This window comes from Oncorhynchus masou, chromosome 25 (genome assembly GCF_036934945.1).
Source record: "Oncorhynchus masou masou isolate Uvic2021 chromosome 25, UVic_Omas_1.1, whole genome shotgun sequence".
In the NCBI taxonomy this organism is placed as follows: domain Eukaryota; kingdom Metazoa; phylum Chordata; class Actinopteri; order Salmoniformes; family Salmonidae; genus Oncorhynchus; species Oncorhynchus masou.
Window position 1 is genome coordinate 27,875,840 of NC_088236.1, and position 18,632 is coordinate 27,894,471.

The 18,632-nt window shown below is 43.2% G+C and overlaps 1 protein-coding gene across 5 annotated transcripts in view; it reads left to right on the forward strand.

The window, feature by feature from the left end:
* The first annotated feature begins 2,030 nt into the window (after positions 1-2,030).
* The window catches only part of LOC135514034 (EMI domain-containing protein 1-like), a 97,986-nt gene continuing 81,384 nt past the window's right edge, over positions 2,031-18,632 (forward strand). Inside the window, exons 1-2 of one of the 5 annotated variants that reach the window (XM_064937171.1) lie at positions 2,031-2,522; positions 2,694-2,890. In XM_064937171.1, coding sequence (XP_064793243.1) covers positions 2,703-2,890 — 188 coding nt within the window. In that variant the 5' untranslated portion in view covers positions 2,031-2,522; positions 2,694-2,702. Of the gene's footprint in view, positions 2,891-18,632 lie in introns of all 5 variants that reach the window. The other 4 variants (XM_064937170.1, XM_064937173.1, XM_064937172.1 and 1 more) reach the window with 4 other exon arrangements.

An 18,632-nucleotide genomic window follows, 5' to 3' on the forward strand; every position in this document is an offset into this window, starting at 1 on the left:
CTGTGAAACTTTTCCACAAACTTATCCTAGACCTCCTATATTCTTATCCTTTTTCATTATTTGACTAAGCTCTGGCTATAATCTTTGCCTTTGTTCTCTCCCTTAAAGCTATTCAGAGTGAGCAAATAGACTTTATGATATTGACTAATCTCAGGTAGTGAGGTGAGACAGCAGTCTGGGTCACAGAGGGGCTCCAGGGTGACCATGACATCAACATACAGCACATGTACAGGCAGTTCTGTCTGGAATTAATTGGCTAATTCACCCAGCGCAAGCTCTGTACTGTATAATCCCACGGCAGTGAACAGTGAGCAATGTGACTTTAGTCCTCCTGACAGTGTGGGGCAAAGGTAAGAGAGTGGGAGCCAGGCCAGAGAGCACTCACTGGTTTCACTGGTACGCTGTCATAAAGCAGACAGCAGAGGAGAGGAGCGGAGCAAGAAACACGTTTATTAGCCTACTCAGGAAGGGGGGAGGGCAGTAAAAAGTCTGTGTTGTCACTCCATAGAATAGGGAGTGGGAAAAGTCTACCTTTTAGTATATGTGCACAGCAAATTAGTCAAATGAACTTCAGTAATTCAGCCTTAGAGAGACAATAGGTAAAGGAACTCTTTATGTTTAATTGCACAGTGGAGAGAAGAAAAAAGGGTAGGAAAAAAACCTCAATGAAAACGACTCCCACCTCCCCCTTCAGAGGCCAAGATTATTTTCAGCTGCGAGGGACTGGAGGGATTTACATTAACCCTAAACTCTTCCAGTTCCTTCTTGGCACCGCTCTGCACCGGTCTGCTGCCTTATAATATGCCACCAGTGCCCTGAATCAAAAAATACTGACACTTCACTAGCCCCCCGCTCCCGGGGTGATTGGGAGCAGGTGAGCCTAGGAGAGAGTAGACCAGAGCTCCCACTGCGCTGCGAGGAGAGCCCTGTGCCAGTCCTAAACCATGCCCATCTGTGCCAGGGTGTCTCTGAGTCTGCACCCACCCTGTTACAGCCACAACTACAGACACTACATTAGGGAAGCTTGGCCAGCGGCCACCTAATGTGTGTAAGTGCTAACTAATCGCATCATCACCAATGCAGGAGTGAACCACCACACAGCATAATGTGTGCCCTCAGGAGGACAGGATGCCAAGATGTCTGTCCTGTGTTGTGGTGTAACTGTGTGCTGGTATGAATCATGCTCTTAGATGGCCTCTCTTCCTATTTGGCGTCATGCCTGCCTGCAGTGGTGAACGCTACTGTGCTGCCCATTGGGAGACCTGAGAAGTGTAGTCACTCTGACCACAGATATAGATTACTGGTTTCCAGGCTGCCAGGTGTTTAGCTTGGAGCCGTCCCACAGCCCTGTGGTTAGTGGCTGTTTGGACAGAAACCCTCCAAGTTCTACCTCCACTGGATACGGGAAAGAGGTTACAGAGAGCTAACCTCCCCTGCTGTCTGGCTCTGTCTGCCTGGACCATGCCCAAACATTGGTGTTTGCCCGCACGGGCTGCTGAGTTATGATGCCAATGGCAACCACATAGCTCAAGGCTGGACAAAGGCCAAGATTAGGTGGGAGGAAGAAGGATACAGAGAAAAGCGAGAACAAATAGCATGTCTCTAAAAGGGTTGGGGTCAATTTAATTTCAATTCCAGTCAATTCAGGAAGTACGCTGACATTCCAATTCCAGTTAAAGTCAATGCTTTTCAATTAGGAAAATGTGTAATTGGAATTTGGTTTACTTTCTGAATTGACTGGAATTTAAATGGAATTGACCCCAACCCCGGTCAATATAAACCAGATGACACAATGCAAAAGTGTGTCTGGCATGTGGGTCTTTTGTCCTATGGTAAAGGATGCACATTTATATGCCACTCAATGACAATCAATAGCAAAGACTTTAATTTAAGGTCATCAACACCACCATAATATTAAACTACAGTATGTGTATGTATTCATGTTTATTATCATCAGTTTATTATCATCAGAATGCATGATCCTACTCACTTCTTTATTTCACAATCATGTGCACATGAATCCCACGTGTACCATAGTAGATGTTCTAAACTAAATGATTACTTAGGAATATCAGTCACTCCGGGGTAGTTCAGTGTTTCGTGTAATGACGTGATGACAGATGCGTAAAGCGAACCCGTGTTGTTGTAGGCATGCCTTGTCCGCGGTGAAAGGTTGAAACGGGGAATGGGCAGGGTAAAAGACTGCAGGCTCTGCTTTTAAAAGACTCGCGTAGAGTATAAAACTATAGTTTCTTGCTCATTGTGAGACGCTCGACACGAGACAGGCTACATTACGCAAAGACGGGGGGAGGGAGAGTTGATATTGAAAAGAGACTGACCAGTCACAATTCCAAGTTTACTTCGTCTGGTTGCTTCGGAATACTGCTGGTAGATTTGGGCATGTGGGGAACTTTCGGCTAAGTCCGTGATTTTGGTTTTTGTGCGACATCACGGGGTGTCATTGTCACCTTTCTTTTCGTGGCATTTAAAAGGAATCCACTTTATTTTTTGCTATTATAACGGTACGTGTAATTTATATATTTACATTTTATGTATTTGGTTGATGATGGAATGCGCTTCCTCTCGGTGACGCAAAAACCTGGACTTTAAGGCATATAAATATTTCAATCACTAGCTCTGCTTTCCAGTCAGCCTGAGCTTTTTAGGAACTTTTCTGCCTGTGCTTTTTTGAGGCCGCGGAAATGGGAGCGTGTCAACGGGACGTTGTGTCCGCGCTTTGCCGAAAAAGTTTCCGTTGGATTGTGCTGCTGCTGTGGCTGACCTCTGCAGCTCATGCCACCTGGAGGACGGGGCTTTACAAATATTCAGCTGGGACCCAACTCAACAGAGAGTCGTCCGCAGCGTCTCAAACCTCTATTTATCAAAAAAGGTATGGATACATGCATGATCATTTATTGTTGTTTATCTTCTAATTTCGTGTATGAGAGGCTAATTATAACATTTCAGGGGAATGTTGATGATACTGTAAGTAGGCTAGATCATCATAAGGCATAATAAAACAAACGTGTCAAAGTCTCACTCAAAGGTTCTGTGTCCTTGAAGCATCCGTTCAGATGAACTACCTGCTTTAGTTTGCGTACCATTCATAATGCATATTCACAATGTGACACATTCATAGACTGTGCTACATTTAATATCCCTAAATAAATACTCTATCCACAACTCATTTTAGTTGACTAAAATGCTATTATTTATTTTCCGATATACTTATAATTAACCTCCTATTGTTATCAATTCCATCCATCTCCTCAAAGTCCCCTTTTCTGCCTGTTTATACAACCAACAATGCCAGCTTCCCCAGCTCTATCCTATCCATCTAGCAGGTCTCATTGTCTTCTTCACACTGGGTTTTCCTTTTTCCTGTCCAAGCAGCACCCTGTACCATCCTCATTGTCTCTGCGTTCCTGCCTGGCCTGTCCACTGTCGCTCTGGGTGGCCTATTGGCTCCTGTCCTGTGAGAGAAGCGCTGTCTCTAAACTGTGCTCTAGTCTGTCCAGCAGCACTTCTCTCTTCTCTCCAACATCTGCTGCCGCTCAGCTGTCAGGAACCTCCTCACATCTGACCAGGCTCAGTCCTCAGTCCTTTGAGGCTCTTCCACTAAGCCCCATACACATCCTTAACGACAGACACAAACCACAAACTCAACACTCTCATCTGGGGAGTTCTACAATGGGAATGGGTAGTGAATGGACAACACTGGTCTGTTTTATTTTATAATAAAGTGGATCTGCTGAATGAAGGTACTATTTATCATTCTTTGCACAAATATACAAATATTTTGTGTGAACTCATAAGATCTCTGTTTAGTACTCTCTCTGTCAGTGTTTTGTATTTCACCCTTTGTGTGTTCCTCCCCTGTGATCCTCAGAGGTGAGTGTTCCACATGACAGCATGGTTGTTGATGAGGGTGGTTCTGTGAGCAAAGCCGTCAGACTAAACACAGAGGGGGAAAACAACAGCTTCCCTTTAGAACTAGTTTTTCACAGAGACCAGACAGCCAATGTGGATGTGATTAAGTTCCCCATCACACTAATATTTACGCTCTCAGGTTCTGAGTGGTGGGGGGCAGTGGGTGGAGGATCCTCCTGATGGGTGAAGTGTCCCTGGGAAGTGTCCAGATGGTGCAGAGAGATCCTGGTTTTGGTCCGCTGGTGCTGTGTTCACTACCCCACCCTGAGCCTCTCTCTGTCATTCATGTGCCGTGGTTGGTGGACATGTTTACTAAGCACATGCAGCTGCAGCCCTAATGCATCTGGACTTGGAAGAGGTGAAGTTTACAGTTTACTCGGCTGCTGTTTGAAGGTTACTTAGGCTAGTGGGGAAGGGAGGGAGGGCGCATGGAGGGAGGAGAGGGGGTATTCTAGTGAGTCAGCCCTGGTCTGAGGATGGGATCAGTGGGTTTGACATGACATTAGAGGAGCTGCATAACTAATCTCCCTCCACCTGCTGTCTGTCTAGGCTGCTTTATGTAGTCAGGCATGTTTATGGTGTGTGTCAACAAGACCAGTTGGGGGCATTACCATTAGCTCTGTGTAGGACAGAGGGCTGTCCTCTCCGCTCACATGGCCATAGTAGGAGCACTGTAACATTCCTAAAGGCCCAAGTCCTTTGTCCACATACAAGGCATTGAACAATGTATTGACAACAGAGGTACTGAGAGAGATAAAAGTTGATTTCAACAAGGGAAGGGTGGTCAAGAGATAACGAGTATTGGTCAAGAGATAACAATGACTGAAAGAAGTCATACCTACCTAGTGCTAGATTCAGACCAGCAACCAGAACGGCATAAAAAGGAATACAAATAAAGAGAGACCTGGACCAAGACCGTATCATGAACACGTCAGCAGTTGTGTAAAGCACATAAGTAAAAAACTTTAAAGTACTGCTTAAGTCGTTTTTTGGGTTGCTGTACTTTACTTTACTATTTATATTTTTTACAACTTTTACTTCACTACATTCCTAAAGAAAATGATGTACTTTTTACTCCATACATTTTCCCTAACAGCCAAAAGTACTTGTTACATTTTGAATGCTTAACAGGACAGTAAAATAGTCCATTTCACACACTTATCAAGATAACATCCCTGGTCATCTACTGCCTCTGATCTGGCAGATTCACTAAACACAAATGCTTTGTTTATAAATTATATCTGAGTGTTGGAGTGTGCCCCTGGCTATCCATAAATGTAAAAAATTCTTAATATAAGGATTTTTAAATTATTTGTACTGTTTCTTTTACTTTTGATACATAAGTATATTTAAAACAAAATACTTGTTGACCTTTACTCAAGTAGTATTTTACTAGGTGACTTTCACATTTACATGAATCCTTTTCTATTAAGGTATCTCTACTAGTACTCAAGTAGGTCTATTGGGTCCTTTTTCCACCACTGCACATCAGTATCACACAAACAGGTACATGACATACAATCAGACAAAAATGACGTCAATGCAATAAGCAGCACGTCAGTAACGAACATGTACACGACACAAGCCAAAGAATATCAGAGTGCAATACGTCAAGCATCAGAGCTGGCAGAAAATCACATGGCTATTACATTTTTCCAAAATATTTTTAAGTAAACCACTATGCATTCTTATAATAGAGGCATGCTGACTAGTGACAGCCAGTGGCAAGTAGAAACACTAAAGTATTAAAGTAATTACAGTATCAAAAATAATCGTACTAAACAACTATGCTTTCTTACAATAAGGCAATGCAACTAATTACATTGGATAATAACTAGAAACAACTGCATGCCCCAACAACCTGTTCAATAGAAATAGTACCACCTATGCAAATGGAAGGGGTTAACTGTACTTGAGTGAGCTCTTGACTTGTACCATCCCTCTGTTGAGTAGCCAGCCCAATGCAGCAGTTTTTTCAACCATGGCCTTAATGAGGGCTATTGGAGCCAAGCAGAGGGAAGGGTTAAGACAGCAGCTATTTCCTGTGCTGCGTGAGGAGGGGAAGTCATGGTCTGACTGCCAGACAGCCTACTCCCTGTGGGACCTTTAGAACCTGACCCATCACCACCTCCACTCAGCCTCACCACGCATTCTCCTGAACTACCCCCAACAGAGGAGCTGACAGTCACACACACACACACACACACACACACACACACACACACACACACACACACACACACACACACACACACACACACACACACACACACACATCACAGGTGAACTCCAACCTGTTGTCTTGGCCGCAGCTGGGCTGGATGAGAATGGGTCCATTCAGGCTCACTGTGTCAGACTGCTGTGTGATACCCACTTGTCTTCCAAAACCACTTCAAGGCCTCGCTCAGGTACTTTGATGGTGTCTAGGTGTTTTCATTGGGCGTTCACTGACCCAGGACAGGGACGTTTATCCACTATGGAAAGCCCTTTTGCCGGCTCTGCTTGGCCCCCTCCTCTCATTCACCTTGGCCTGACTGGCCCCTGACATGTCCTTTGAACCTGATTGTGCTGCTGGTTCAATAGGTCACCCCTAATGTCCCCAATTAAACTCTCTCATTCAACACCTCCTCTACACCACTGCAGTATTTCAATCCACAGAGCAGTGCCGTGAAGACCATGAAACTCTCTATATTAGTATTACTTATATCATCTTTACTTTTCTTTGGCGTTATCTTTTTCTATTGATCTCTTTTGCGTTTCTCTCTCTCTATTAGTGTGGTTTTCTAAAAGAAAATACCCTTATTATCTAACTCTGTGTTGTATTCTCTGATATCCTTGATAAAAAAAAATCTGTCCTTCTAACTTTCCCTCTAGCTTTGTGCAGAATAATGTATTTACTTTGTCGACAAGATAGTCTAGAAGCTCACTCTCACTCTTTCCAGCTCGTTCTCTCCAGTATCAAAAGTATCAAAAGCTAAAATATACTTAAGTATCTAAAATAAAAGTGAAAATAATTTCAAATTCCTTATATTAAGCAAACCAGACAGCATCATTTTCTTGTTTTTTTATTTATTTACGGATAGCCAGGTGCACGCTCCAACACTCAGACATAATTTACAAATGTGTTTAGTGAGTCCATCAGATAAGAGGCTGCAGGGTTGACCAGGTATGTTCTTTTGATAAGTGTATGAATTAGACCATTATCAATGTCCTGCTAAGTATTTGTGCGTACTTTTGGGTGTAAGGGAAAATGTATGGAATAAATATACATTCATTTATTTAGGAAAGTGTCACGCCCTGGTCTTAGTATTTTTGTGTTTTCTTTATCTATTTGGTCAGGCCAGGGTGTGACATGGGTTTTTGTATGTGGTGTGTTCTGTCTTGGGGTTTTTTCATAGGTATTGGGATTGTAGCTTAGGGGGGTGTTCTAGATGAGTCTATGGCTGTCTGAAGTGGTTCGCAATCAGAGGCAGGTGTTTATCGTTGTCTCTGATTGGGAACCATATTTAGGCAGCCATATTCTTTGAGTGTTTGGTGGGTGATTGTCCTTTTGTTCCTTTTCCTGTCCTTATGTCTGTCGTGTACTAGTTTGCACCAGTATTAGGCTGTTTCAGTTTTCGTTACGTTTATTGTTTTGTAGTGTTTGTGTTTAGTGTGTTTTTTCATTAAACATGAATCTCAATAACCACACCGCATTTTGGTCCGACTCTCCTTCACCTAGAGAAAACCGTTACAGAAAGTAGTAAAAGTAAAAGTTGTCAGAAATATAAATAGAAAGTACAGATACCCCAAAAATCAACTTAAGTAGTACTTTCAAGTATTTTTACTAAAGTATTTTACACCACTGTTAATAAGGCTAGGGGTTCCTCGACAACATCCGCTGAAAAGGCAGAGCGCGAAATTCAAAAATATTGAAGTAAATATTGGTTAATGCAACCGCTGTGTCAGATTTCAAAAAAGCTTTACGAAAAAAGTACACCATGCAATAATCTGAGTACGGTGCTCAGACACAAAAACAAGCCATACAGATACCCGACATGTTGTGGAGTCAACAGAAGTCAGAAATAGCATTATAAATATTCACTTACTTTTGATGATCATCAGAATGCACTCCCAGGAATCCCAGTTCCACAATAAATGTTTGTTTTGTTCGATAAAGTCCATAATTTATGTCCAAATACCTCATGTTAGCGCGTTTAGTTCACAAATCCAAACTCACAAGGCGCGGGCAAGTCCAGGCGAAAGTTCAGACGAAAAGTCCAAAAAGTTACATTACAGGTCGTAGAAACATGTCAAACGATATAATCAATCTTTAGGATGTTTTTAACATAAATCTTCAATAATGTTTCAACCGGAGAATTCCTTTGTCTTTAGAAAGGAAAAGGAACGCACCTACCTCTCACGGGCGCACGCGAGACTGAGCTCATGGCACTCTGCCAGACCTCTTACTCAATCAGCTCTTATTCTCTCCTCCTTCACAGTAGATGCCTGAAACAAGGTTCTAAAGACTGTTGACATCTAGTGGAAGCCTTAGGAAGTGCAATATGACCCCATTTACACTGTATATTTGATAGGCAATGAGTTGAAAACCTACAAACCTCAGATTTCCCACTTACCTGTGCCTTTGGACCCACAGTGCATCCTAATTGGTCCATCCTCTAACACCTTGTCTGTCCTACTGGGGGCTTCCTTTGTGAACTCTATGGTAAAATGACCTCTGCCTCCTTCTCTCCTCCTCCTCTCCTCTCCTCTCGTCTGGCTGTCTGCCAAATCTGTCTATTGTCATTTGTTCTCCACAAGCACTTTTCCCACAGCCAGAAATCTAGAGAAATTCTGTGAGATTTTTTATCATACTAAATTTCATATTTTTTTGCATTCTACCCTCCTCACACAGCATAGGGGTGGAGAAAGAGGGGAAGAAGGGGGGCTGGGATTCTTCAACTCTGTCCCAAATGCAGAGTTATTGAGAGGGAGAGGGACTGAAACAGGAAGCTCAGTGGGGAACGCACCTGGACGTTATTCACCCTAACCTGGCCTTCTTCTGTACTCTGTGAGCCTGCCTACCTCAACTACTTTTTCTTTCTCTTTGCATCTGAGGGCTTGGCTCTGGGGTTGTTCCCCTCTTTATCTCTCTCACTCTCTCTGTTGTTGTTCATCTCTTTCCAATGTCTCTCTTAAAGCTTAAAGTGTTATTACCTAACTGTATATGGTCTTGAAGGAGCCTCCTTGTGTTAACAGTCCCCAGCCACACTGCAGTGAGGGGACAACAGCAGCAAATCTCTTTTTGAAGAGTAGAATATTGTCATCAGCATCACACTCCCCCCTCTATTTTACTGTCTTGGCGAGATCCATCTCCCTTATGGATTTCTATTTTCTTTCTCCTTCTAAACATTGGCTGTGATCTGTTTGAGTGCGCATGGTGCTTTGTGATTTACATGGTTTTGGCCCGGCATCAGGAGTAAAGGAGGGAGGCAGGGAGGGAAGCTGGCAGGAAGGGAGGGAGTGTGGGGTGTTTGCAGAGAGACCTGATACCCACTGTGGGCCTGCCTGCCTGCCTGGTGCCAGTGCCAGTTAAACACAGCCGTGCTGTTGGGTTTCACACCTTGTACCCTTGGGAACAGCTCAACGCTGTAGAAGGTTTGCACTAGAGGTCTTCACGGGTCCAAAAGGTTAGACCTGTTTCGAAATAGATCTGTAGCTTTCCCACCCGACCTAATGTGCATGAATATACTGTATATATTTTTAAACATAGACCCGTTCCAAAAAGGCCCATTGGAAAAACAGACCCAAACAGACACGTGCCGGTTTGGATCCAAGAGAGCAGTATCCACATTGGATGTAGTGATCCTAATATAATAGCCATGTCTAGAAAAAAGTTCCCGAAAACTGGACCTAAAATTGTGTATAAACAATCAAACAAGAGATTTTGCAATGATTCCTATATCGAAGGAATCACTTGAAGCATTTATTAAACTGCTTCTTCCGGTTACTGATAGACATGCATCCATCAGGAAACGGACTTTTAGAACTGCCAAATCCCCATGGATAGATGATGTATTGAAAAACTGTATGGCTGTCACGTGACTAGGGTGACTAGGGTGGGCATTCTAGTTTCTTTATTTCTATGTTGGTGTGGTTCCCAATCAGAGGCAGCTGTCTATCGTTGTCTCTGATTGGGGACATATATAAGTTGTCCTTTTTCGTTTGGGTTTTGTGGGTAGTTATTTTCTGTTAAGAGTCTGCACCTGACAGGACTGTTTCGGTTTTCCCCTCTTTGTTATTTTGTTCGAGTGTTTTTAGTATTACATTTATCATGAACACTTACCACGCTGCGTTTTGGTCCACTCCTTCATACGACGATCGTTACAATGGCTGAGAGGGATGAGGCAAAATAACAAATAAGTCTGTCAGCAGACTGGCAAACACACAGTAAATTGAGAAATCACCTAACTAAACTAAACAAAAATTGAAGAAACTATACTATGGAACAAAAACAAATGATATAAAGAATGATAGTAAAAATCTATGGAGTACTTTAAATGAAATTCTAGGCAAAAAGAGAGCTTGGCTCCATCCTTCATTATATTGATGTATTTTATAAAAAAGTCTTTGATATTACCAAACTAGTAACATTTTTGATGACAAGATTAGTGAACTTAGGTATGACATGTAAACAACAAATGCTATTGTTCATATTTATATAAAGGACCCAATAATGAAAGACAAGCGCTGTAGTTTTAAGTTCCACAAAGTGGGTGTTGAAGAGGTGAAAACGTTGCTGCTGTCTATAAACAAGTACAAACCACCTGGTACCGACACCTGGATGGTAAATTGATATATTTTATAAATATAACGTGACTTAGGTGTATGTACATATGTAGGCTATGTTTGATGTATATTGATATATTTTATAAATGTGTCATGTTTCATGTGGACCCCAGGAAGAGTAGCTGATGCTTTTGCAGTGGCTGATGGGAATCCTTATAAATACCAAATACCCATTAATTATTGATATATTTTGATAAATAAATATCCACAGTTTCTTGTCCTTAAAACCTGCCTAAAACAAATTACAAAAAAATATTTGTTGGGTTTCTATTCAAAACATAGTATATTCATTTTTACTTTCCTAAAACAATAATTGTCCACCTACGGTTCATTCAGAGATTTGATAAATATAGGGCACTACATACAGATAGGCCTATAGGCTTAGGGTTCTCCACTCTACAGTATATTGATATATTTTATAAATATAACGCTTAGGGTTCTCCACTCTACAGTATATTGATATATTTTATAAATATAACGCTTAGGGTTCTCCACTCTACAGTATATTGATATATTTTATAAATATAACGCTTAGGGTTCTCCACTCTACAGTATATTGATATATTTTATAAATATAACGCTTAGGGTTCTCCACTCTACAGTATATTGATATATTTTATAAATATAATGCTTAGGATCTCCACTCTACAGTATATTGATATATTTTATAAATATAATGGGTTCTCCACTCTACAGTATATTGATATATTTTATAAATATAATGCTTAGGATCTCCACTCTACAGTATATTGATATATTTTATAAATATAACGCTTAGGGTTCTCCACTCTACAGTATATTGATATATTTTATAAATATAATGCTTAGGATCTCCACTCTACTCTACAGTATATTGATATATTTTATAAATATAATGCTTAGGGTTCTCCACTCTACAGTATATTGATATATTTTATAAATATAATGCTTAGGGTTCTCCACTCTACAGTATATTGATATATTTTATAAATATAACGCTTAGGGTTCTCCACTCTACAGTATATTGATATATTTTATAAATATAATGCTTAGGGTTCTCCACTCTACAGTATATTGATATATTTTATAAATATAACGCTTAGGCGGCTCTACTCTACAGTATATTGATATATTTTATAAATATAATGCTTAGGGCCACTCTACAGTATATTGATATATTTTATAAATATAACGCTTAGGCGGCTCTACTCTACAGTATATTGATATATTTTATAAATATAATGCTTAGGGTTCTCCACTCTACAGTATATTGATATATTTTATAAATATAACGCTTTAGGGTTCTCCACTCTACAGTATATTGATATATTTTATAAATATAACGCTTAGGTTCTCCATTCTACAGTATATTGATATATTTTATAAATATAACGCTTAGGCCTCTCCACAGATATTGATATATTTTATAAATATAACGCTAGGGCGGCTCTACTCTACAGTATATTGATATATTTTATAAATATAATGCTTAGGCCTCTCCACTCTACAGTATATTGATATATTTTATAAATATAACGCTTAGGGTTCTCCACTCTACAGTATATTGATATATTTTATAAATATAATGCCTAGGCCTCTCCACTCTACAGTATATTTATATATTTTATAAATATAATGCTTAGGCATCTCCACTCTACAGTATATTTATATATATTATAAATATAATGCTTAGGTATCTCCACTCTACAGTGTATTTATATATATTATAAATATAATGCTTAGGCATCTCCACTCTACAGTATATTTATATATTTTATAAATATAATGCTTAGGCCTCTCCACTCTACAGTATATTGATATATTTTATGAATATAATGCTTAGGCCCCTCCACTCTACAGTATATTGATATATTTTATGAATATAATGCTTAGGCCCCTCCACTCTACAGTATATTGATATATTTTATGAATATAATGCTTAGGCCCCTCCACTCTACAGTATATTGATATATTTTATGAATATAATGCTTAGGCCCCTCCACTCTACAGTATATTGATATATTTTATGAATATAATGCTTAGGCCTCTCCACTCTACAGTATATTGATATATTTTATGAATATAATGCTTAGGCCCCTCCACTCTACAGTATATTGATATATTTTATGAATATAATGCTTAGGCCTCTCCACTCTACAGTATATTGATATATTTTATAAATATAATGCTTAGGCCTCTCCACTCTACAGTGTATTGATATATTTTATGAATATAATGCATAGGCCTAGCCCTAGAGAGACCGAGAGAAATATAGACATATGCTGGAGCCATGTTCCTGACACCGACATGCATTTATACTTTTCAGAGAGGCTTCTATTGCTATAGAGATATAGGCGTACAGAAGGATAAGGATAAGCATTATTATTAGAATAAAGTCACAATAACAGCACTTACAGTTGACCGGGGTAGCTCTAGCATGGCAGAAATAATGGGGATCAAGGGAAAAACATAGGGACAAAAAGCACAATGGGGACATCTACTGACCAAAACCCGGAACAACCCTGGCCAAATCCTGACAGAATCCCCCTAGGAACGGCTCCTGACGTTCCTACCAGCTCTCTCAGGGTGGAGGACCCTGAACTGACGAATGAGGTCAGGGTCCAGGATGTCTTTGGCAGGAACCCAGGAGCGCTCCTCAGGACCGTAGCCTTCCCAGTCCACCAGATACTGCCAGGACCGCTGCACCCGGCGGGAATCCAGTATCCGGTGGACGGTATAAGCCGGCTGGCCTCCAATAACACGAGGCGGAGGGGAGGTCTGTCTGCCGGGACAAGGGGAGAAAAAACAACAGGTTTTAACAATGACACATGAAATGTGGGATTAATCTTAAGGGATCTGGGTAAGTGTAGGCGATAAGAAACTGGGTTAACTCTCCTGGCAACCTTGAAGGGACCGATGTATTTTTGGGACAGCTTGCGAGACTCCACCCGTAGAGGTAAGTCTCTTGTGGAAAGCCAGACTCTCTGGCCGGGCAAGGCCCGGGACGGCGACGTCTGTTGGCTTGTTGTTGATACCTCTGTGAGGAACGCATCAGATTAAGACGGGTCTTCCTCCACATAAGCCGACAGCGTCTGACGAACCTCAAGGCTGAAGGCACTCTGACTTCTGCCTCCTGGTCCGGGAACAATGGAGGAGCATAGCCAAACTGACACTGTGCGGGGACATACCAGTGGAGGAGGAGCGCAAGGTGTTGTCAGAGGAAACAATAAAGGATGACCATGTGGACGGGTTGTCACGAGTCATACATCGGAGGGTGGTTTCCAGCTCTTGATTCATCCTCTCTGTTTGGCCGTTGGACTCCGGATGGTACCCTGAAGATAGACTGGCAGAAGCCCCCATGAGTTGGCAGAAGGCCTTCCAAAACCTTGAAACTGGGGACCTCTGTCAGAAACCACATCTTGAGGAATGCCGAAGACTCGGAACACATGATTAATTACCAACTCAGCCGTTTCCTTGGCAGAAGGTAACTTAGTCAGAGGGACACCTGGCCGCCTTTGAAAACCTGTCGATTATGACTAGGATAGTAGTATTGCCATGGGATGGAGGAAGTCCAGTAATAAAGTCCAATGAGATATGGGACCAGGGTCTGTGGGGAACAGGTAAAGGGTGAAGGAGTCCTTGAGGGCGGAGGTGAGAAGATTTGCCCTGGCAGCACACGGGGCAGGCATTGTAAAGTGGCAACGTCTTCTCTTATGGTAGGCCACCAGAACTTACGCTGGATGAACTCCAAGGTGCGACCTACGCCCGGATGACAGGTGAGGCGAGAGGAGTGCCCCCACAGAAGGACCTGAGTCCTCACTGCCTTGGGGACAAACAACCGATTGGCAGGGCCTCCTTTAGGGTCCGGTTCGCTAGCTTGAGCACGTCTCACGCTATCCTCAACTTGCCACGAGATCGGAGCCACAATCTTAGCAGCAGGAAGGACAGGCATGTCCGTGTCATCTCGAATGGCAGGAGCGTAGACTCGGGACAGGGCATCCGGTTTGAGATTCTTCGACCCGGGCACGTGTAACCATATTGATAGGTGAGGATAAACTGGAATCGATTGAAGAAAAGAGACCATCTAGCTTGTCTAGAGTTCAATCGCTTCGCCTGCTGGATATACTCCAGATTTTTGTGGTCCGTAAGCACTTGAAACGGGTGAGAAGCCCCTCGAGCCAGTGTCTCCATTCCTTCAATGCCATCTTAACCGCTAGGAGTTCACGATCCCCCACATCGTAGTTCCTCTCAGTCGGGGTAAGCCGGTGTGAGAAGAAAGCGCACGGATGAAGCTTCTTGTCTTCACCCCTCTGAGACAGGACAGCTCCAACACCAACCTCTGATGCGTCTACCTCCACCACAAATGGTTCATCCGTGAGTCGGTAGTATCAGGATGGGAGCAGAGAGGACGCGCTGCTTGAGTCCTTGGAAGGCCGTCTCAGCTTCTCTTCCCCACAAAAACCTTGCATTGCCACCTTTGGTTAAAGCTGAGAGAGGAGCTGCCACCAAACTGAAGTTCTTGATGAACTTGCGGTAAAAGTTTGTGAAGCCCAGGAAACGCTGAACATCCTTAACGGATTTGGGGGTGGGCCAATCCGCTGCCCCTACCTTCCTAGGGTCCATTTGGACTCGACCGGGTTCCACTACAAATCCCAGGAATTGTACTCGGGATGAATGGAATTCACATTTTTCCGGCTTAACGTACAGATGGCTGTCCAGGAGGCGTTTGAGTACTTGTCTGACATGCTTAGTGTGTTCTTGAAGGAGCTCGAAAAGATGAGGATGTCATCCAAGTAAACGAACACAAATATGTTAAGCATATCCCTAAGCACATCGTTTATGAGCGCTTGGAACACCGCTGGGGCGTTGGTCAGGCCGAAGGGCATCACCAAGTATTCATAGTGACCAGTAGGCGTGTTGAAAGCGGTCTTCCACTCGTCACCAGGTCTGATCCGCACAAGATGGTATGCGTTCCGCAGGTCAAGCTTAGTGAAAACAACTGCTTCCTGGAGCAGCTCGAAGGCTGTGGCCATAAGGGGTAGCGGGTAACGGTTACGGACGGTTATGTCATTGAGTCCCCGGTAGTCGATGCAAGGACGTAATCCACCATCTTTCTTGGCCACAAAGAAAAACCCTGCTCCCGCCGGGAGGTTGATGGACGCATGAGGCCTGCTTCCAGAGAGTCCTTGATGTAGGTATCCATGCAGCTGTTCGGGTGGAGATAGGGAAAAGATCCGACCCCTGGGGGGCAAGTGCCCGGAAACAGGTCGATGGGGCAATCGTAAGATCTATGGGGTGGTATGGTGGCCCTCTGTTTGCTAAACACCAGTTTGAGGTCATGGTAACACTCGGGAACTCGGGTCAGGTCGATGGATTCTAAAGACTCGGGAGTAGAACTCGGGAATTCTGGAAAATACAAGTAGCTTGGCACGTAGGACCCCACTGCTTGATAGTGCCCACAGACCAGTCGATGTGAGGGTTATGGCTGTGAAGCCAGGGGTAAGTCGATCAGATATTTGCTTAATGGAAGTCAGCATCTCCGACAGAAGATGAGAATGTCTAGCCATTAAGGCCTCTTGCTGAACCAGGGCGGCTTCGTGGCGTTGGACAGTCTCCTGGTGGTGGGACAGCGTGGCAAAAAGGTCCTGGGAACTGGCTGCCTTGGGTTCATTTTTGGCTCTGTGTTTCTGTCCCGGTTTCAAACCTGGGTCTCCGGAGTGAGAAACAGTCACTTAACCAACAGCCATTGACAGCAGAACCCAGACGATGAGGCAGACACAGCAGTACTTAAGACGGTGTATTTAATAAAGAAAAAATCCTAAAATACAAAAAATGGCAAATCCAAAAGGTGGTAGGAAAAACATTTCAAAAGAAACTCACCAAAAATAAACTAAAACAAAAACAGAATACCACAAGAACTTCACACAAGAGCACACAGAACACTAGGGCAGGGTGCTAACATACAAACACAGAGCACAGAACTGAGGGAAACAAAGGGTTTAAATACAATCAGGGGAAACAGACACAGGTGCAAATAATAATGGGGATCAAGGGAAAAACATAGGGACAAAAAGCACAATGGGGACATCTACTGACCAAAACCCGGAACAACCCTGGCCAAATCCTGACAGAACTGACTTGTTGGACAGGTGGCATCCTAAGACGGTGCCATGTTGAAAGTCCCTGTGCTCTTCAGTACGGGCCATTCTACTGCCAATGTTTGTCTATGGAGATTGCATGGCTGTGTGCTCGGTTTTATACACCTGTCAGCAACGGGTGTGGCTGAAATAGCCGAATCCACTAATTTGAAGGGATGTCCACATACTTGCTGCACGAAATCTAAGGAAGTCTCTAGATTTACTCGCCTGAAGTAGAATATCTTATGATAAACTGTAGACCACACTATTTGCCAAGAGAGTTTTCATCTATACTTTTCGTGGCTGTCTATTTACCACCACAGATGGATGCTGGCACTAAGACCGCACTCAGTCAGCTGTATAAGGAAATAAGCAAACAGGAAACCACTCACCCAGAGGCGGCGTTCCCAGTGGCCGGAGGCTTTAATACAGGGAAACTTAAATCAGTTTTACCTAATCTCTATCAACATGTTACATGTGCAAAAAGAGGGGGAAAAATTCTAGATTACCTGTACTCCACACACAGAGACACGACCAAAGCTCTCCCTCGGACTCCATTTGGTAAATCTGACCACAATTCTATCCTCCTGATTCCTGCTTACCAGCAAAAATTAAAGCAGAAAGCACCACAGTCTATAAAAAAATGGTCAGATGAAGCAGATGCTAGACTACAGGACTGTTTTGCTATCACAGATTTGAATATGTTCTGGGATTCTTCCGATTGCATTGAGGAGTACACCACATCAGTCACTGGCTTTATCAATAAGTGCATCGAGGACATCATCCTCACAGTGACTGTACGTACCTACCCCAACCAGATGTCATGGATTACAGGCAACATTCACACTGAGCTAAAGGGTAGAGCTGCCGCTTTCAAGATGCTGGACTCTAACCCAGAAGCTTATAAGAAATCCGGCTATGCCCTCCGACGAACCATTAAACAGGCAAAGCACCAATACAGGGCTAAGACTGAATCGTACAACACCGGCTCCGATGCTTGTCTTATGTGGCAGGACTTGCAAACTATTACACACTACAAATGGGAAGCACAGTCGCGAGCTGCCCAGTGACACGAGCCTACCAGACGAGCTAAATCACTTCTATGCTTGCTTCGAGGCAAGCAACACAGAAGCATGCATGAAAGCATCAGCTGTTCAGGACGACTGTGTGATCACGCTCTCCGTAGCCGAAGCCGACGTGAGTAAGACCTTTAAACAGGTCAACATTCACACGGCCGCGAGGTCAGATGGATTACCAGGACGTGTGCTCCGGGCATGTGCTGACCAACTGGCAGGTGTCTTCACTGACATTTTCAACATGACGCAATCTCTGTTGCACTCCACACTGCCCTTTCCCACCTGGACATAAGGAACACCTATGTGAGAGTGCTATTCATTGACTTCAGCTCAGTGTTCAACACCATAGTACCATCAAAGCTCATCACTAAGCTAAGGAACCTAGGACTAAACACCTCCCTCTGCAACTGGATCCTAGACTTCCTGACGGGCCGCCGCCAGGTGGTGAGGGTAGGTAGCAACACATCTGTCACGTTGATCCTAAACACTGGTGCCCCTCAGGGGTGCATGCTTAGTCCCCTCCTGTACTCCCTGTTCACCCATGACTGCACGGCCAGGCACGGCTCCAACACCATCATTAAGTTTGCAGACGACACAACAGTGGTAGGCCTGATCACTGACAACGATGAGACAACCTATAGAGAGGAGGTCAGAGACCTGGCCGGGTGGTGCCAGAATAACA